Source organism: Pinus tabuliformis, chromosome 7, assembly GCF_031772625.1.
Source record: "Pinus tabuliformis cultivar Carrire ecotype Pingquan chromosome 7, CPIR1, whole genome shotgun sequence".
NCBI classification, from domain to species: Eukaryota; Viridiplantae; Streptophyta; class Pinopsida; order Pinales; family Pinaceae; genus Pinus; species Pinus tabuliformis.
Genome location: NC_142293.1, coordinates 1,466,481,895 through 1,466,502,134, shown reverse-complemented (window position 1 = coordinate 1,466,502,134; position 20,240 = coordinate 1,466,481,895). Strand labels below are relative to the sequence as shown.

Here is a 20,240-nt window from a genome sequence, read left to right as displayed (position 1 = left end):
ATATTTGTCAATGTTAAACTAGTCATTTATATTATCTAATCAATTATTTATTAGATGTTCAATAGACATGTAGTATTTAAAAAAACACAAAAAAAATTAAGAAAAAAATTATGATCTACCATTCATAGATTTCTTATTTCATTAAAGATTTTTCCAAATTCAAGATGAGAGGGTGATTTTTAATTCATCCAATATTTAATATGGTGTTAAAATATAATTTTTTTTAAAGCTTGAGTAATAGATAATATTTTCAAAATTATTAAACAAAAATAATTGATCATTTGTGTTAGATAAAGAGATTATATCCTATGGATATCTGTTTTATGAGGGGAAATGTATTAACATTTTATTATGGAGAATGGGAATCATAAATAGAGTATTTAATTTCAACTATGTATATATTATATAAAAAGTGTGACAGTAAAAAAATGTAGTGTTTTTCTAAAAAATGGTATAGATCCTTTTAACTCAAGATATACCAAGAGCCAAGAAGAATCAAATCTCTATATATTTAAACATTTTCTCAAAATTTTCAATGAGAAAAGACTAAGACCTTGAGAAATTTGATTCATCTCAATGATTAGTAGATAAAAAATAAAAAAAATGTAAAATATAAAAGACTCACAATATAGTTATTGCATTAAAATAAATTTAAATTCTAATAAATTATTGTTATATTTTAAAATACCTAGTTAATAAATAGTATTTTATAACTATATATATATAAACTATTAAATATGGTTCATCATTATTAATAACAAACATATATTTAGGCCGATAGGCCTTCCTATGAGTGAGACTTTCGTCGTCTTTTTCTTTCAGAGGTTGACACCTGGCGTCCTTCAGTGACGAAAGTAAGTCTGACATCTGTGCATAATGTTTTATTTCTGAGGTTGACACCTGGCGTCCTTCAGTGATGAGAGTACGTCTGACATCTGTGCACATTTTCCTGATATTCATCATGGTCTTCCTCCTTCAGTTACTCCTTCAGTTACTCGTCATGGCCTTCATCCTTCAGTTACGGACGGAACATGGCGGAACATGGCCTTCATTTCTGTTATGGGTGGAGGGTTGTTATGGGCGGAGAGCTCGAGAACCATCGTCTTCATTGTTACAGGTAAACGCTATTTTGATAGTCTATGTTGTTACAGGTAAACGCTATGCTGATATCTCCTTCACTATCAGAAAAATATGTTAATCTATTTTGTATAGATTCATGGTCAAAAATCCTAATCCTTCTGGACTGATACCGTTTTTAGAGATGGGAAACATGGATCCAAGACTCTGATAAAATTGCAGAATATTTAGACAAGCACTATGCCAAAAACACCCTAAAAACCCCTATGGAATTCAGGGAGGTTGGGAGTAAAATCTTTCCAATATTTACAAATTGGCTCCAAAGCAAGGATCTCGGCAGCTCCTGTAGAGATGAATTTGTGGGGGAGCTCGTAGGGTTTGATCGCCAGTTGCATAACCAAGTGAGTCTGGTTTTCTTTCCCCTGTTCAATGCTTAGTTGTTCATTCATTATTAATATATATATATTTTTTTCTAATGCTTACTTATTCTTTAATTAGAATAATCTACGAGGCGAAACGAACGATGAACATTTTTTGTAATGTTTATTTTTTTTTGTTGACTCTGTGACTAGCCCATGAAGTTTATTTTATAACTGTGTTGTCAACACAGTTCCCTGTTCCGGAAACTTCTCATGACATCTACAGGGTGCTGCAGATCTTATGGGTAATGGTGATCCTGTTTTTCATAGACAAGATCGGGTTTATTGTATGGTTACCCCATCTTTTTTATTGGAGTGTGAATATATAATGCTTAAATATATATATATCCTTCTGCATGGAACAGTATTGTGTAATATTCAGTATTTGAAATATATGTCTGGACTCTGCATACAGGAGTTTTTTCTTGTGCATGTTCTCTGTATGGAAGATTTGTATTTTAGCCTTAGTTTTTTGCATGGAACAATTTTATAGAGTTTATGCCTTAGAGAGCAATATGCAAGGTCATTTCCTTGTTTATTTTCTGTCTTACAGAGATATCTCCTTCCAAACAAAGATCATCTCCTTGCAGCAAAATATTTCTAAGAGTAGACAGAAATGTCAATGCTCTATCCCAAGACTTTATCTGCCTTGGTCTAGGTTGTAACTTATCGGTAATTATGAAATTTTATCTCAACTTTCAAAGCTAGCAAAGCTCAGTGTTTAAATGCAACTTTTATGCTTTTCCATGTTTTTAAGTCAATAATATTGTCACAGTGGATTGGGAAGTAAGGGGTTCATAATTATGCTTTCCATATTTTGATGTATTCCCAAACATGGTGGCAGGGACCAACCCACGTTCTCATCACGACTGAGGCAAGCCAGGGGTTCATAACTGTATGTTTTTTATGTTTATCAGGCACCCACGTTGTCAGCATAACTCAGAAGACAGGGCTTAGACATAATTCCATGCTTATTAAGCACCTACATTTTCAACCTGGCTTGGCATGTGATATAATCTTATTATAAGAATGTTTGGAGAACATATTGTTCTATGTAATTGTTCTGGCCATTTGGTAACATGCCCAAGTCAGTGGACATGGTTGAGTTCACATATTTCTTTTCATGAAGTTGTTGCACCAGTTTATCAGTGGAGGCAATCTTGCATGGCCAAATGTTGTGTTTTTTGAAACTTGAGAGACATCTTTATTTTGCGAGTGGAAGCTTTGCTATATCTTAATATGAGTGGCGAAGAGATGCACTTTTATTTACAAGATCATTCAAATTGTACATTTCTTACTCAGATTCGTCTTACAGGTTCTATCAGGAGAAAAGCTTGAGTGAAACATGACAAAATTCAGGGCTTTTATTTGCTACCCAGTGAAAGAGTGCATGGATTTATTAGCAGATTGTTTTTCGTTAATATGTGAGTGGGTTTGATTGAGTAATTACATTGCAATAAGATTTTTGCCTCGTAGTGCTCATTAGTTCATTTTCAATGGAGTCATTGTAGGATATAACTTATCGGAGAGATTGTCTGTAAATAGAGAATTAGACCACTAAATATCTTATCCATATCCGTTTTTATTCCTTTTAGTACGACTTGCAAACAAATTTACTTTTAAAAACAAGTGTCAGCTGACCTTACGAAAGAAAGCATTAGAACATAACTCTGAATGTTTTCAGTTTGGATACAATTGTAGTCCTAGGAACAGTTAAACTGTATGCCTTGCCCAGGAAATTACCTGTACAACACTCTTAATAAGCTTTTCGTCTCCGATACAAAACGCATTAGTTCAAATTGTCGATTTATTTTATGCTTCTATAGGCTACTTTAAATTCCAGCAAAAGCATTTGATAGGGGACTAACTGCCTGTCATTAATTTCCTGTATATACTTCGAAGTTTCTTTTTTGAATAAGTTTGAGGTCAATGGACAGTATCCGCTCTGTTCAATTTGTCAACGAACTTGCTCTCATTTACTGTCTAAGTCAAGTATTTGCAGCTGTGTTGATTTCTATTTGACACTCTGTATTGCCTTCACCGTTACTTTTTGAAACCTTAATAGTGCGGTTTGCTTTATTTATATCAACAAGTCCTGTACAGGGTCATTACAGGTATTCCTTCCATTTCTTTAGAGAATAAACATGTCTACGATATGGCCTATACAATTTCTTCCACTCCTCCCCATTCTCCAACCAAAATGCCGTCTTTCTCTAGCGGTTAAATGTTTTTTTACATAGTGATAGGGGCTGACATACATCCTTTGATGTATTCTGAAGAATGGAATGCATCCCCACCTTGTACACTTGATTTGAGTTCCCATTACCCCATCTCCCAGTAGACTGTCTGATAAATCTAGCCATTCTTCTCCTGCACTAAATTTGTAGCTTTTCCCCATAAGTTTTCATGGCCCCCATCCCATAATATGCAATCTCACAGGCTAGCTATTCATGCTATCTTGGAAAAACATCTCTATCTTTCTCGCAACCCTTGATACAAATCCAAGTCAAGAATACCTGGAATTGGAGATTACAGGCCTCAGTCACTCTGGAACAAGATTTTTAGTGGTTTGACTTGCATTTGTAGTTATTTATTTTCTACAGATTTGCATGTCAAAGTCTAGATTCAACTGAAGTAATTCTAGGAATCTGTTTTCTTAGAAGAAACATCTTCAATGAAGCTTTGTAATAGTTCAAATACTCCTTGAGAAAGAACTCCATAAGGTTTCTGTAATATCTTGAATTCTGTGAGACTCTGTTTTATGTTGAACTCTCTGGGACTCTGTTTTTGGTTGTTTGACTTACAGTTGTATCTATTTATTTTCTATAAATTTTCTTGTCAAAATCTTGAATCAACTGAAGTAATTCTAGCTTCTTCCATATCAATGATCCAGGTGACCAAGAAATCAAATTGAACTATAGATTCCAGACAAAATAAAAACTGGGTCGCTAGATTATCAATGCAGGAAGCCCAAAAAGCTATACTGCAACAACGCTTTAGTCTTCCACATTTACCCAAATCTGCACACTCACAGACACCCAAAACAGTTTGATGCCCCCACAACTTGCACTCGCATTCCTTATAGACGTATTAGCCGTCTTCTCTACCTACCCCAATTGGCAAAATAGCGTTCAGAAACACAGAGGATAATGCATAGTAAAAAATAGGATTGTAAATGGGTCCACCGGATCCCAGATTCAGATACGACCCACTGAAAATAAAATGGAAAAGCTCCTGAAAACAAGTGTCCCACTAATAAAACTTATATGAAATATGAGAATGGGAAAAAAATGTGTTCCTATTATCTTAAAATTTCCACTGCTTAATCATAAATAGTAATTTTTAATTTCAGTGGTTTCAGATTTATTTAAATCAAATAGAATCTTTTACTTATTTTTTTTAACATATAAATATTTTTAATTTCAGTGGTTTCAGATTTATTTAAATCAAATAGAATCTTTTACTTATTTTTTTTAACATATAAATATAATTTTTTTATTGGGTTATACATATATATTCCCAAATAATTTTGATTAGTTAGGATAATAATTTTGATTAGTTAGGATTTAATTTGGGAAATTTATTGATTTGATTTATTTTAAATGATTGATTGGATTTTATTATATAAATAATTGAGAGAAAAAAAGAATAATAACTTGTATAATTTTGATTAAAGATTTATTTTATTTTGGGCAATTTATTGATTAGGTTTAGTTTGAATGATTGAATTATTATAACATTTATTTTTTTAAACCAAAATACAATTCTTTCGATTTAACATTTCTATGGGCCTCTCTTTGCACCTTTTGGGGCAATTGCTAGTCATATTAATTCTTAATTTATTAAGGGTCGAAGAATCAACTTTCTCTACGTACATATTTTGTCAAATTTAGTATTCCGAAAAAAAAAAAAAAAAAAAAACCTTCTCTTTTTAAATTTTTTAATTTTTCTAGAATCATAGCTATACAATTAAAATAAATATATAGTAATTCAGAGAATAACACCATGGTGCTACACCAACTGGTTCTATTCCACATAAAATTAATCTTATTCTTGTTCTTTCTTTGCCCCATGCCTCATCTTATCACCTCGCCACTCGAGAGGCAACTCGCTACTCGAGGCAACTGAGATAGAATGCCAACTTGCACAATGGCTACTATTGAGTCGTACTAAACCTTCATCCTCCCCGTATTCATTTCCTGCTTTCATTATAAACAAAAAGGTTAATTCCAAAGGCCATCAGCGATAAATTACCATGCCCTTAATAAAGCCAGCAGTAAAAAATGATATCCTTTACCTAGAATCCAGAATTTGTGAATAAAGAAAATGGGGTAGCCATGAAATTCATATCAGTTATAGGGAAACTCATAATGGGAAGAAAACATTTAATAATTTATTTGATATTTTTAAAATATGTATTTTTTTCTGATGCAAATTAGTTAGAAAGATTGAAAAATAAAAAAATATTTAAATAATATTTTGTTATTTCAATGCATCTGTAATCAATTTAATAAAAAGTACTTTATTAATAAAAAAAATGACTTTTCCGTTTTAATAAAATGGTGATAATAAATGACTTTTCCGTTTTAATAAAATGGTGATATTCTTTCCATGGTGTTGTTGTTTATCTCTTTGTTGTTTCATTATGTCTGGTATAATTATTAACTTTCAAATCTTAGTAAAGAATAAACAATACTTCCCAATCCCGTTGGTGTGCATATTAGACATGAAAATGAAATTGATTATTAATTTTTTTTAATAACGGATACGATAATGTAATCCCTCATCTTCTTCCTTAAATTTTTAAGGTATGTATATATAATACTTAGATTTGTGAATTATTATGTTTTGGATCTAAGTGGATAAAAATTAAATGGTTAACGTGTATATATATAGATTTGTGAATTAATATGTTTGGGATTTAAGTAAAAAAAATATTAAACACAAGAAGACAAAGGTTAATAAAATAAAATAAAATATATACATTAATTAATAAAAGTATTACCATAATTAAAGAAACAAAATTGAACAAACATCTAATTTTTAAAACAAACACTAAATTAGTATATAACTTACTTTGTTTATCAAATAAAACCTACGTTTAAACGATAATTAAGTAAACTCAACATCATAAAAACATTACAATAAGAAGCCAAACCCATGACTTTATTTTCCCAAATCTTCAGGTGGGAAATGTGGTTACAGGGAGGGTTAGAAAAAGGACCATGCAGACTTAAACTCGACCATATAATAGAAATTAATTCAGTATTAGACCTTTTCTCATCATGGTTTCCATTCATTTTGCCAGTACCATGTACCCCACAGGAATTGCTTCTTACGATTTTATCAATGTTGCCCGTGCGCGTTCTTGCCAGAATGAGGACTCTTTCGCGAGAATGGAATGAATTGATAGCTTTCCTGGATGCCCTGCAAAGAATTGATTTAAATTTGAAAGTGCACTCCATCCCGGGACTTTTGCTTCAGTTGGACTGGGACACAGCTTGTCTTACGGGAACATGCGTTATAGAATATTTAGGAGGCGATTCACAGGGTTGGAATTTGACGGGCATTTTGCCCGTCAGAGACCAGTTTACCCGTAAAATACGTTGAATTTTTTTAAATAACCGTTGATCTGACGTGTTGGGAAGGATGCAGAACGTATTTTTGACGGTTAAGGTTTTTTAAAATGTTATTAATATCATATTTCAAGAGTGAAACCTTTCCACTTCAATATAATAAATCGATAATCATCTTATCAACAAATGAACTTTAGAAAAACCCAAGTGCTTTAGAGGGCAGTTTCCTCGACTTTAGTTTACAGAAATGGTTCGCTGAAATTAAAATTCGTCTGCATTATAAGTTCCGTGATTGTGGTTTCAACAAGACTCGTTGAAAGATATTATTCATGACCATCCCCCTATTCAGAGCTCGGTTATTATTAAGTATTTTAGATTTTTATAGTTTTTTGGGTTGGAATTAAGTATGGTATCTTTTAAAGAAATTGTAAGAAATTGTAGATTTGTGTGGATTAAATATTTTTATTTTTTAATGTATAAATTAATTAAGTATATTTAAAAATCTCTCCAATTTTAAATAATTAAAATTTGATAAATATAATTCTTTAAAAAAGTTTATTTTTTTATGATGTTTTAGTTAAAAATATATTTGAAATATATCAAGTGAATTTAGTGAATTGCGTTATATAATATTTTAATATTTTTTGTTTCTTTTTCTCTCTTCTTTCAAATATTGGGAAAAATGATTATAATTCAGTGGTGAAATTCACATTGGGGACAGTCATCACTGGAAGCTATCCATAATGTTGAATCATCATGGTTTCACTGGCAACTATCCATAATGCAGGTTGACTCGTGATGGTTATTATAGAAAAACCACTGCCTGGAATTACCCTACTCTGAGTCTGAGTTTGACTTTCACTCTTACCAAATATCTCTTAGTCTTGGCCTATTAACCTATTTCCTTACATTCCATGAAATCAAACTCTTAGCCAAACAAAAGCAATTTTAAGGCATACCATAGAACTACAAAAAAAATTGTCAACAATTCCAATTTATAAACACAATTCTTTTAAAAATTTGTAAGAAGTGTGTGTATATTTAATGGTTTATGTTTTACAAAATCCATCACCAACAAGGTGTGTTTAAACACAATTCTTTTAAAAATTTGTAAGAAGTGTGTGTATATTTAATGGTTTATGTTTTACAAAATCCATCACCAACAAGGTGTGTTATTGAAACACGTACTTGTAATGCTTTAAGTGGGTTCAAGTAAAACAAAACCCAATTTATTAATTGTACAATACCATCAGAATGAAACGAGTCTAAAACATCATTGAATACTATTTTTTAATTTATTAGAATTAATAAATGTAGAAATGGTGTTGAAGAACTCAATTGTAAACATGATAATGTAGATATCTTACCTTGGAAACCTTTTTTTAACAAAACCTTCTAGAAATGACCTTTGTTTGGCTCTTTTATACTTTAGGAATGATTACAAATAGAAATTATAAACTTATAGATAACAATGTTGCGTATTTTTATTTCTAGGCTTCACATTCTCGGTCTTTCTCTATTTTCTTTTGTGCCATTAATTTTGCAAGATTTCAATTTTCCATGGGTAAATCCATTTAGGCCCCTTTTCACCTTCATTGATTTGCTTTCTTGTTAATGAGCTTGAGGTGCATGTGAGTGGACCATGCCAATTGAAGAGAGCTCTCAAGTGAATTCGAATATGCACACACATAGAAAGTGAAACATATTTTTATTAAAGTAGGAATTACGATACTTACAACTAGCACAAAAGCACCTAAAGCCTAAGGACACACAACTAGGAAAATGGATTTGAGACCATTCAACAAAGGTTATTACCTAGTCTCCTTAAATATATGTCTACAAAACTAAGTGATCAATAAGCATCTAGTCTAATAGAGACTTTATATCAAATATATATATATATATATATATATGCCCACAACACAACAAATTTGGCTTGGTTTGAAATGTTTTGTTCATGATGAGATCTCTTCAGATGGTCAATCTTAATATGATTGAATTCCCATAAGTGTCACCTAGAAGGTACAAGGGGAAGAAAACATATATATTTCCTACTCCTTATAAGGAATGTCGTTCAATAACTCACAATTCGTTCATTTGATTAGGGTAAGTTGGATTAGAATCTAAGTCCAAATAGTTTCCTTGAAATCCAATGAATATGTATCTACCTCTTATGCAAACATCATTAAAATTCTCACTTGAATGAATCAAACAATCAATCCATGAGTGTGTTAGTGCATCATCGAACCTACATAGCTAAAAGAACAAATCCTCTTCCTTGTCACAATAATTTTGGACCACAATCTTGCTTGTTCCCACTTACTCTCCCTGAGTGTATTGGCCACCCAACTTTATTGAATTGTTTGGGCCAGAGGTCTGTCACAGTGTCACCGACTCACCACTCACTTATGAAAGTTATCCTATGTCACAATATCACCTATGGAATAGTGGAAGTGTCACTTCGACTACAATTTTCACCAGATATAGAGTGTCTCAACATATCACTTAAAAGATTTGAAAGATATGGCTCATGAAGCTTATGAAATACTAGAACACTTTTTATACATTGTACTTATTTGACTACAAACTCTCCATGGTGGACCCTCACATTGATTCCATGTGATTATGATCATGGAGATGATGCAGAGGATAGTCCATCTCATAGTTTTACTTTGTTGGTCATCTTATACGTCCCATAAGAACTCCTTAGTAATATCATGTTATGGCATGTCTGAGTCAAGGACATTTGATTTCAGAGTTATGGAGATTTTATTGTGAGTGTTCCATATAATTTCAAACCAAATTTCAGAATTCAATAGGTCATTTATGTGTTATGGTCATTTTGTTTTTTATTTTCTTATGATAGATACGTGTTTTTAATGAAATCTTTATTAGTGAAGCGTTAATTTATTATTAAAACATCACCTTTGGAAGGGCAAAATTTTAAACATAACTTTTAAAAAAAATTGTACGATGGGTAAAGAGGAATCCAAATTCCAACCCTGGAGGCGATAGTTCAGACATCAACATTTACAAAGCTTCTTTGCCCGTTGATGACGTTGATGACGTCATTGTGGGTGCCTGCCGAAATATCTACTTTTCTCACAGAAGAGGAAATATATTGGATGTTTGCATAGGCAATTTAGCTACAGGGTCTCGTAGACCCCTGCCTTCTCCTCAGCTTCTCCGATGGAACTTCACTGCCATGGATTTTGATGCTACCAGGAGGCGCTGCACTGTTGTGCTCGGACAAAACACTATTCAATGGGGACAAGAAGCTTGCAATAGGTTGGTGATGGAGATTTATGAATCAGAATCCAATGAATGGACTGTGTTTGCCATGACAGTCCCGCTGTTCATTTGGCCTAGTGGAAAGGGTATCTTCTCTAGAGGAAAAATTTACTGATTGGACGTCGCTGGCGTGATAGCATTCACTATTGCAGAGAGGCGTTGGGCACAAATTGGATTTCCTCGGGTTTGTTCATGTAACGTTCTACCAAAACGGCTCGCATTAGGTGGAAGTGATGGGCGAGTGTTTTTAATAGTTTGTAGTCTTTATTGTCTCTGTAGTTGCATGTGGAGGTTAAAGGAAGGGCCAGGCGCTCCGGAATGGTGTGAACCGAATCAGATCTGGACGCCAGATTCCCCTTTCGAATTTATTTTGGAGCAAATAGCAGTGGATGGACGATGGTATTCAGCTGGGAAATGAAAACAACAATCTGCAATCCAAAGCAAAAATTAATGAGGCGCAACATATTGCCCTTTCTCCGAGGCTTGCCATATCCCTCTCGATTTTTTGTGTCAGATTTCGAATCCAACAATGTTTTTTGGCCTTAGGCAGCGATCTTGGAATTGGATAATTCAATTGATAATGAGTCAGAGAGGCATTCAGCCTCCAGTTAGTTACGTTGCCTATAAATTTGGCTGGCTTTGATAATTTTCTATTAAGCTGTTTATAAATTTGGCTGCTTCTCATCATTTTGTATTGAGGTTATTAAATGCCAGGATCCCAGTGGAGTTTTCTCCAATTTCTCTTTTTATAAAGTTGGCTGGTTTCCATCGTGTCTTATATAGGCTCTTAAATGCCAGGATTCCAGGGGAGCTTCTCCTATTTTTCTTTAATTTCAAAAATGTGTAGCTGTTGCAAATAATTTTTAATATCATAATTTTTGTTTTTGATACTGAATTAATTATGTAATCTAGTTATATATATATATATATATATATATATATATATATATAAATTTTGCTTGAAAAGTAGGATTTGTATATTTGAATGGGATGATAGGAAAAATTCAAATCTCTGAAAATCTATTTATATATTAAAAATTAAAATGCAATTCAATTTATATATTAAAAATTAAAATGCAATTCATAAAACAATAAATTATAATTTAGAGAAAATTAAATCACCCCACTCAAACTGGATAAATTAAAATATAAAATAATAAAATAACTCTTTTTCAATCATCGATCAATTTTCTAACGATTAGGATGTAAAATTGTTTTCGTGAGATGAGATGAAATGGAATGAAATTGTAGTTGGCGCTGAAAAGTATCTTTCCAACAAGAAACTGAGCTGTCTTTTTCGAGAACAAAGGAATGGTCTAAAAACCTAGTTTACATATCATAAGGGTTTTAGGGTTTTCGTTGCTATTGTTAATAAAATATTAGATATTAATATATAAATTAATTTATATTTATTTTTTTTAAATATTTAAAAAATTAAAATTATTACAAATTATTTTAGATTACAAATATATTATATATAAATAAAATATATCTATATATTAATTAATATTTCGATATTATTAATTACACAAAATTTTAAAATTATATTTATTATAAGGAATATTTTGTTACGTAATTTTACATTTAAAAATAATAAAATAATATTTGTGTTTTCAAAATAAATAATAATAAAAAAATCAGATAAAAATAAACATAGATCTATTTTAATTGGGAATCTTTGGAGGTGCAAACCATGTTTTGAGTGTAAAATTTGGGGAAATTTTTGCACTTTAAGAGATTTGATTGCTCTAGGCTTGGCACTTCAAGGGATTTGTTTCCAATTGGTTCTGAGTACATATGGTGTTAAGATGGATCTATGATGTTTTTGAACAATACACTAATATAATATTTTAATTATAAGGAATTTTTAATTTCACTTGTTTTCTAGAATATAAGTATGTGTAATATTAATACTTTTTAAAATATCATATGTCAACTCCATAATATGAAAATTTAAAGGATTACAAATCTCCAACACATCTTAAATTACAAATAACTTATTTATGGAATAATAACACACTCTCTTGTGTACATATACATGATATCAAAATATTTTACTCATTAGGTATAAAATTTCCAGTTTAAATTAATTTTTGTGTTCAGTATAAAATTGATAAAAAAAAAATATTATTTATAATTAATAGTAATATATTTTCTTTTGGTTAGTTTGTTTTTGTTAATATATTTTTTTTTGTTAGTTTTTTTTTGTTTAACGTTACATATCAATTGAATATATAATTAATTACACATCATGTAATATTAATAATATTACTTTTATATAGTTCAAAGTGTCTTTGTATACATAGTGTTCACCCTTAAAACACTTTTTGATGTTAACTAACTGGTTCTTGGACATGAAGATGATGTGTCTCAAGACGATGATGCACTCTTAAAACACTTTTTGATGTTAACTAGCAGGTTCTTCGACATTTGCATGATCTATCTCATGAGGATGATGTGTCTCACTAATGCCTTTGATGTTAACTAAAGGGTTCTTGGACATGAGCGTGATCTGTTTCATGAGGATAACGTGTCTCACTAATGCCGAACTTATAAACGTATTATTGTTTTTTCATGCTTTTTGTCAACTCTATATTAAGTAGTGAATGAACTACATATCTCCCTCATTAAAAAGTCTTTTTTTAATACTCAATTATTTTATCATTCTATAAAAAGTTTGACATAAAATAAAGGTGGAAATTGAAATATTGTATTAATAGTTAGCCTTAGTTTACTTGTTATTAGTATTCTTTGACTTGGTAATGTAAGTATTTTATTATTTTTTCTATATTCTACTATTTTATTAAGTTATAGAACTTCTCTACTCCTATGCATGAAATGTCATGTCTTTCTACATCAAATTTATACATAGACATGAGGTAATTAAGAATAAAAAAAATAATTCACACTTTAGCATAAAGAATATATGTAATTCATTCCTTTACTTAATAACATGGAATTGAGAAATAGTATGTAAAAATTATATTATTGATATTCTATAATAATTATTCTATTTTAATAACAAAAAAATATTTAAAATGAGTCATAAATAAAAAATTATTTAATAAAAAAATTTAGCATCAAAAATATTATATATATATATATATATATATTCTAGAAAAACCATATGTTAATTAAAAAATGCAATTCAAAAATAAAATATCTCAACCAAACTATATAAAACTATACAAGAATAAGGATATGTAGTAGTTCACAAATAAGGGTAGGCATGTGTTGTACTTCACTACATGGAATGTTATTGTTTCTTCGTTCTGCCTTGTTATTTATGGTAATGCTATCGCTATGCTGGATAGAGACTGTCAAATTTAAATGGTAAGTTTAATTTTTTTGGGAATGCAATGGAAATTCCTGAAAAATTCGTGTAGAAATTTTTTTAAATTTAGGTTACGGTTGTGTATTAGGATTTTGAGTGTTTCCATGGTTTTGGATACTGTTAAGTTCATTTTCACTATTAAAACAAAAATGCAAACGCCATAATTTCTGGACGCCCGAGTTGTGATCAGCGTGTTGGTTTTTTGGAATTGTTTGATATGTGTGCGAATGCCGTAATCTGAGAAATCGCTGTTAGATAACAGTGCAACCGCAGCAAAAACTGCATTATTGACTAACGCGGGAGGTACACATACAGAGTACCGTTGCCTGCCCAAATTTTTTAAAGGCAATGGACAAGTCAAGAAAAGTTGAGTGGGTTAATTTATTGGTTGGAAACAAATTTCGAGAAGGTTGAAAATTCTCAATGTGTGAACGCGTTATCATTTCTTTTAAAAGATTCTTTAAAAAAGCATACTTAGACCTAAACTGTAAAAGCTTTTAAAAAAGGTTTATTCGAGAGGGTTAATTAAAAGGATTATTAAGGGTCTTTTAAAGGATGAGAGATTCTTGAGAGATATTAAAGGTTTTGGTTTTGTTTTTTGGGCGGTGTATATTGCAAAAAAAAGTCTAGAATATATAAGTTTTTTTTTTCCTCAGACATATATAAGGGAATTGGGAATTGTTTTATTAAAGGAAAAAAAATAAAATAAAAGAGTATTATTTGAAAAAAAATATAGGGTATTAAGTTTTATTCAATGAATTTCTAAGATATTAGTGTATTTGCGGTATATTAAACAATATCTTTAACTTGACTACATATTGGAAAATACTTCTAAAATTATATTATTTAAGGCTCTACCAATAAGAATCCAATACACCTTTCGAATTTAAAAGACCCTTACTTTCACTATATATTGTAGGTATATATTTTTCATTAACATTTTTTATACCCTTTTATATCTTTTCATTATCTTTGAGCTCCATTCTTTATAACTGTCAATATAAAATATGTTTGCCCACATTATATGCTCAATATATAATGTCATTTTTTCTTCAGTATATATCCCTTAATATGAACTAGGTGGTATTGTATTGGTCCCCCAATGAAGTCCCCGTGGTATAGGGCTTCGTAAAGGGTCCATTCGTCTGCCAACTTTTTCCTGTTTTTCAAGCATGACAGTGTTTTGGCTTCAAAAAAATCCCTTTGTGTGATAAGAGTACATGAATCTGGTTAAGATTATTCCTTACCGAGGCACATATTGAAAATCAAAATTTTTTCTCTGGCGATATGGATAGAAACCTCATGTGATAAGGGAGGCGGTGGTAAGACAGAAGAAAGACAATAGTCATGGGTCACAAAGTGATATTGAAGGAGCAGAAAAGAAATTGAAAGGAGGAGCTAGAGTATTTCAAAGAGCTCATAAAGGTTCTTGCCGCAACCGAGGAATCTAAATGACAACAGGACAGAGCAACACATGTCAAGGATGCATGGATCAGGATGGATCTGGTAACACTGCCAAAATTTACTCGTAAAAAATTTAATTTTTGGGTTGTCAAAATGGAAACATTTCTTCAATATAAAGAGTTAATTAGGTAACAAGAAAATAACCCATATGATGAACCATGTAATGTGCTAGTATTAGACTTTATAAAACAAGAATTGGATGAGATTTTTTTTCTAAGGCATCAAAAACTACATATTCTGAGGAAGCATAGAAGATCCTGGAAGCATAATTTGGTACAAAGGAAAGAAGCATGCAACAACAAGTTATGTCACAATCTGTTGAAGAATCAATAGATAAGTTACTTGCAGATCTGAGAGTAAATGAACAAGACTCTAGAACGACAACAAAGCTTGGAGAATCCCACTCAAAGATGGATGATGGTCATGAAGACTACAAAAGTGAAACCCATTAGGCATATATGCATATGGATGAAGAAGGTGTAACAAAGATTGTAGAGAGAGAAGTTGAAACATCTATGTATGAAACAGAGAAAGAGCATATAAATGCTAAAGAAATCCACTATAAAATAAATGGTGAAGATGATGTTGAAACCCACTTTGATGAGGCATGTGGATGATGATAGTTAAGTGAGATGTGAATCGGTGAATCCAGTTGCAGCTCATGAATTTGGTTAAGTTAAAATTGTTAATGAACATGTTATGCTCTTAACCTGCAAAGTAATACCCAAACATAGAATATGCGAAGAAAAGATACCCAGAACACAGAATATGCGAAGAAAAGATACCCAGAACACATAATAGCAATGATTTTATTATTCAGAGAGAAATGTTCACAGGCCTCTTCGAGGGGGCAACCTCCAATAGAGCAGAGCTCGATTACAAAAACAAGACACGATACTCCTCGCAGGGAGTCTCTATCCTTTATATATGACTCATACATGCAATACCACGGGCCAATACCGTGGGTTTTATTAATACCATCTATCTAATACTACCTCTCATTTACCATCTATCTAATACTACCGCCCATTTGCAACTAACTGTGGTCTCGTCATTAATTGCGGGTTAACCACTTACAAATATTAATATAGGCTTTATTGACTCTTGACTATGACGTGATCCCATGACATAAATAAGGGGGTTAGTGTGGGACCCTAACATGCCCTCCCCCTTAAGACTAGCCTTGTCCTCAAGGCTGAAGCTGCAGAAACTACTGAAGAATAGTGGCTGGTTCCCAAGTTGCATCTTCCGGAGAGGTGTCTTTCCATTTGACGAGGACCTCCTTAATCATGCGGCCGCGCAGGTGCTTGTCTCGTGTGTCTAGAACCTGTTCAGGTTGAAGCCAGATTGACCCTTCTTCGTCCAATTCAGGTAGACTGGTTTGAACTCGGCAATTGTTCCCAATCGCTTTCTTGAGGCACGATACATGGAAAACTGGGTGGATTTTTGCTATAGGTGGCAAAGCCAACTTGTAAGCCACTTCTCCAATGCGCTGAAGTACTTGGTATGGTTCGTAGAATTTTGGAGAGAGCTTTTGACAACCCTTGTATTTGAGTGATGTTTTCTTATATGGTTGCAGCCTCAAAAAAACCTGATCCCCTTCTTGAAATTGGCGCTCTAAGCGATGTTTGTCGGCCTGTTGCTTCATACGGTTCTGAGCTTGATGAAGATTCTCGTGCAGATGGGCGAGCATGGTTGCGCGGTGTTGTAGGAGTTGATCCACGGCTTGTACTTTGGAGCACCCCATGAGATAAGAAGTAGGGGAAGGCAGAAGTTGACCATAGACTGCTTCATAGGGAGTCATTTTCGTGGTGGCATGATAGTTGGTGTTATACCACCATTCAGCCAGAGGTAACCACTGTACCCAAAGGTGTTGCTTTTCTGAAGTGAAACACCTAAGGTAGGTTTCCAGACATTTGTTGACGGCTTCGGTTTGACCTTCTGTTTGCGGATGATATGAAGTACTGAGTTTGAGTTGAGTGCCTTGTATTCTGAAGAGTTCCTGCCAAAAATTACTGGTGAAGATCGGGTCGCGGTCGGACACAATAGAAGTGGGCATGCCATGCAATTTGAAGATCTGATCCATGAAAGTTTGAGCAACCAAAGTTGGTGTAAACGGTTGGGGTAGGGCGCAGAAATGAGCATACTTCGACAGTCGGTCCACAACCACCATGATGACTGACTTGTTCCCAGACTTTGGAAGACCTGTAATGAAATCCATGGAGACCTCCGTCCAAATTGACGCCGGAATGGGCAATGGTTGTAATGTGCCTGGTGTGTTGACGGTTTCCCCTTTGTGGCGTTGACAGACGTCACATTTTGCTACGAAAGTAAGGATGTCCTGTTTCATGCCGGTCTAAAAAAATGATCTTCTGGTGCAGGCATACGTCTTCTGAAAGCCCGAATGTCCTGCAATGGGAGATGAGTGCAATTCTGCCAAAATGCGACTTTTGAGGGTGGATGTTGGTGATATTACGACTCTGTCCTTGTAGCGAAGAATATCATTCTGCCACGAGTAGCCCTTGCTAGAATTAGGATCTACCTGCAATTGAGAAATGAGTTGGGAGAGCCCGGGATGTGAAAACCATTCCCTGCGAGCCTCTTCAATCCAGTCTGGAATGGGGAGGGAAATTGCGAGCAGAGTACTTTCCTCCTCAAATTGGCGCGACAATGCATCTGCTACACTGTTGTCTTTCCCTTTCTTGTAAATGATCTCATAATCATATCCCAGCATTTTGGCTAACCATTTATTTTGTTGTGGGAAAGATAGGTGTTGCTCCAAAAAATATTTAAGACTGTGATGATCTGTGCGGATTTGGAAATGTCGCCCCAACAAGTAAGGTCGCCAAGTCTCGACTACATGTAAGATGGCCATCATTTCCTTCTCGTAGGTAGATTGGCCCAGATTCCTCCCACTTAGTTGTTGGCTGGTGAAGGCCAATGGTCGCCCTTCCTGCATTAAGACCGCTCCAATACCTGTACCCGAAGCATCACATTCAATGACAAAGGATTTGGTGAAGTCAGGTAGTGCTAAGACGAGAGTGGAACACATGGCGGTTTTGAGAGCGGTAAATGCCTGTTGTGCTTCCTCATTCCAGAAGAAGGAATTTTTCTTTAGGAGTTGAGTTAGGGGCTTCGCTATGCGGCCATAGTTGCGGACAAATTTACGATAATAGCCTGTGAGACCCAAAAATCCTCTCAAGCTTTTCAAGGTCTTAGGTTGAGGCCATTCTTGCATTGCCTGGATCTTTTTGGGGTCCACCTTGACACCTTCACGCCCCACAATGTGGCCCAAATACTCAACTTCTTCCATGTCAAACGAACACTTAGACATCTTGACAAATAATTTATGCGTGCGGAGCAGTTGCAAGAGTAGATCTACATGCTAAAGATGTGCCGCCCAAGTGCCACTATAGCTGAGGATGTCATCGAAGAAGACAAGGACAAATTTTCTGAGATATGGTTTGAGGAGGTGATTCATAAGGCTCTGAAAAGTAGAGGGGGCATTACAGAGACCAAATGGCATGACCAGGAACTCATAATGGCCTTCATGAGTTCTGAAATTCGTCTTGGGAATGTCGACTTCCTTCATGCAAATTTGGTGGTAGCCTGAGCGAAGATCCAACTTAGTGAAGAATTGAGCCCCATTGAGTTCGTCCAGCAAATTGTCAACCACCGGGATGGGAAATTTATCTTTGACTGTCAACTTATTGAGGGCCCTGAAGTCGGGACACATCCGCCACTCCCCATTTTTCTTGAGAACCATGACCACTGGGGATGAATAAGGACTAATGCTGGGATGAATGACACCGGCTTCCAACAATTCCTTGATGATTTTTTCTATTTCATTCTTTTGGGTGAACGGATATCTGTATGGCCGCACATTTGGGGGTTGGGCCCCTGGAACCAATGTGATGCTATGATCATGTTCCCCTCATGAGGGTGGAAGCTCATGAGGCTTGTCAAAGACCGTCCGATGTTTATTTAAAATCTGTTGCATCTCAGGATGATTTGGTAGAGACATGGTGTCGACTACCTGGATGGCATTAAATTGAGCTACCACTCCATGATGGCCCTTTTTTAACAATTTTTCCATCCTATGCAAGCTGATGATAGAGGGGGCTCCCGCCTGTAGTCCACTGAGGGTATGTGTGGAGTTGTTCTGCTTAAAACTCATATATAACTCTTGGAAATCCATTCTGATTGGCCCAAGAGTGCGGAGCCATTCCGCGCCTAGGACAATGTCGCAACCCCCCATGTGTATTGCAAACATGTGGGTTTTCAACTGATAATCCCCCATTTGAAGTTTGACATTTTCACAGCGACCTTCACATTTCATTGTGCCCCCATCTGCAATCTGGACTTGGAAGTTAGAAACTGCCCGGACAAAACAATGTGCTGCTTCAGCGATCTTTTGATGGATGAAATTATGGGTACTTCCACTATCAATGAAGACTACTATTGGGCGATGTTTAAGAAAACCACTGATTTTGAGAGTTTGAGGGGAAGAAATTCCTGCCAATGCATTTAGCGAAATAATTGGTTCATCAGATACAATCTCCTTTTGGTTATCTTCTTCGATCGCCTTCGGTTCCTCAAGTGGTGGATCTTCCTCGATGGAGCTGTAGTCAGTGGCATCTATTTGAAAAAACTTGGGCTCTTTGCATTTATGACCCGGGGAATATTTTTCATCACAGTAGTAACATAGTCCTTGCTTCCTTCTTTCGGCCATTTCCGCAGGTGACACCTTTTGAATCTTAAGTGTCTGAGTCATGTTGGGAGCCTGTGAGGGATAACCTTTAGCGGGGAAGTTGGGGCGGCTGGATTGGGCTGTTAATGCACGTTCCACCTTACGAGCTACCTGGCAAGCCTCTGTCCATGTGGGAGGGTGGTGGAGTAGAACCTGAGCTTTGATGGCTTCTTTAAGACCGCTGATAAAGCATTCCATGTAGAACTCATCGGTGAGACCCTTAGTGCAGAAGGCTAAGGCTTCAAAAGCAGTAATATATTCCTCCACTGTACCCGTCTGTCGGAGCTTAGTGAGACACCCCAAAAAAGAGTCTTCCTGTTCAAAGCGAT

The 20,240-nt window shown here is 34.3% G+C and overlaps 1 protein-coding gene across 5 annotated transcripts; it reads left to right on the top strand.

The window, feature by feature from the left end:
• The first annotated feature begins 943 nt into the window (after positions 1–943).
• LOC149253321 (glutathione S-transferase DHAR2-like) lies at positions 944–3,243 on the top strand. Of its 5 annotated transcripts, none has more exons than XM_089456809.1 (3): positions 944–1,117; positions 1,355–1,478; positions 2,341–3,243. In XM_089456809.1, the coding sequence occupies exons 1-3, from the start codon at positions 1,032–1,034 to the stop codon at positions 2,521–2,523; spliced, it is 393 nt and encodes a 130-aa protein (XP_089312935.1). In that variant the 5' UTR covers positions 944–1,031; the 3' UTR covers positions 2,524–3,243. The 5 variants fall into 5 exon arrangements, 4 of the variants coding, with proteins under 4 accessions (XP_089312935.1, XP_089312932.1, XP_089312933.1 ...); XM_089456806.1 differs by having other exon boundaries at positions 1,260–1,478; XM_089456807.1 differs by lacking the exon at positions 2,341–3,243 and adding an exon at positions 1,688–1,828 and having other exon boundaries at positions 1,260–1,478.
• The last annotated feature ends 16,997 nt before the right edge of the window (positions 3,244–20,240 follow it).

Bases quoted from the DNA above. Each gene is read 5' to 3' on its own strand.
- LOC149253321 (XM_089456806.1), top strand. From the start codon at position 962: ATGGTCTTCCTCCTTCAGTTACTCCTTCAGTTACTCGTCATGGCCTTC. The intron at 1,118-1,259 runs GTAAACGCTATT...TACCGTTTTTAG, and splicing joins CATCGTCTTCATTGTTACAG to AGATGGGAAACATGGATCCA. The intron at 1,479-2,340 runs GTGAGTCTGGTT...ACATGGTGGCAG, and splicing joins ATCGCCAGTTGCATAACCAA to GGACCAACCCACGTTCTCAT.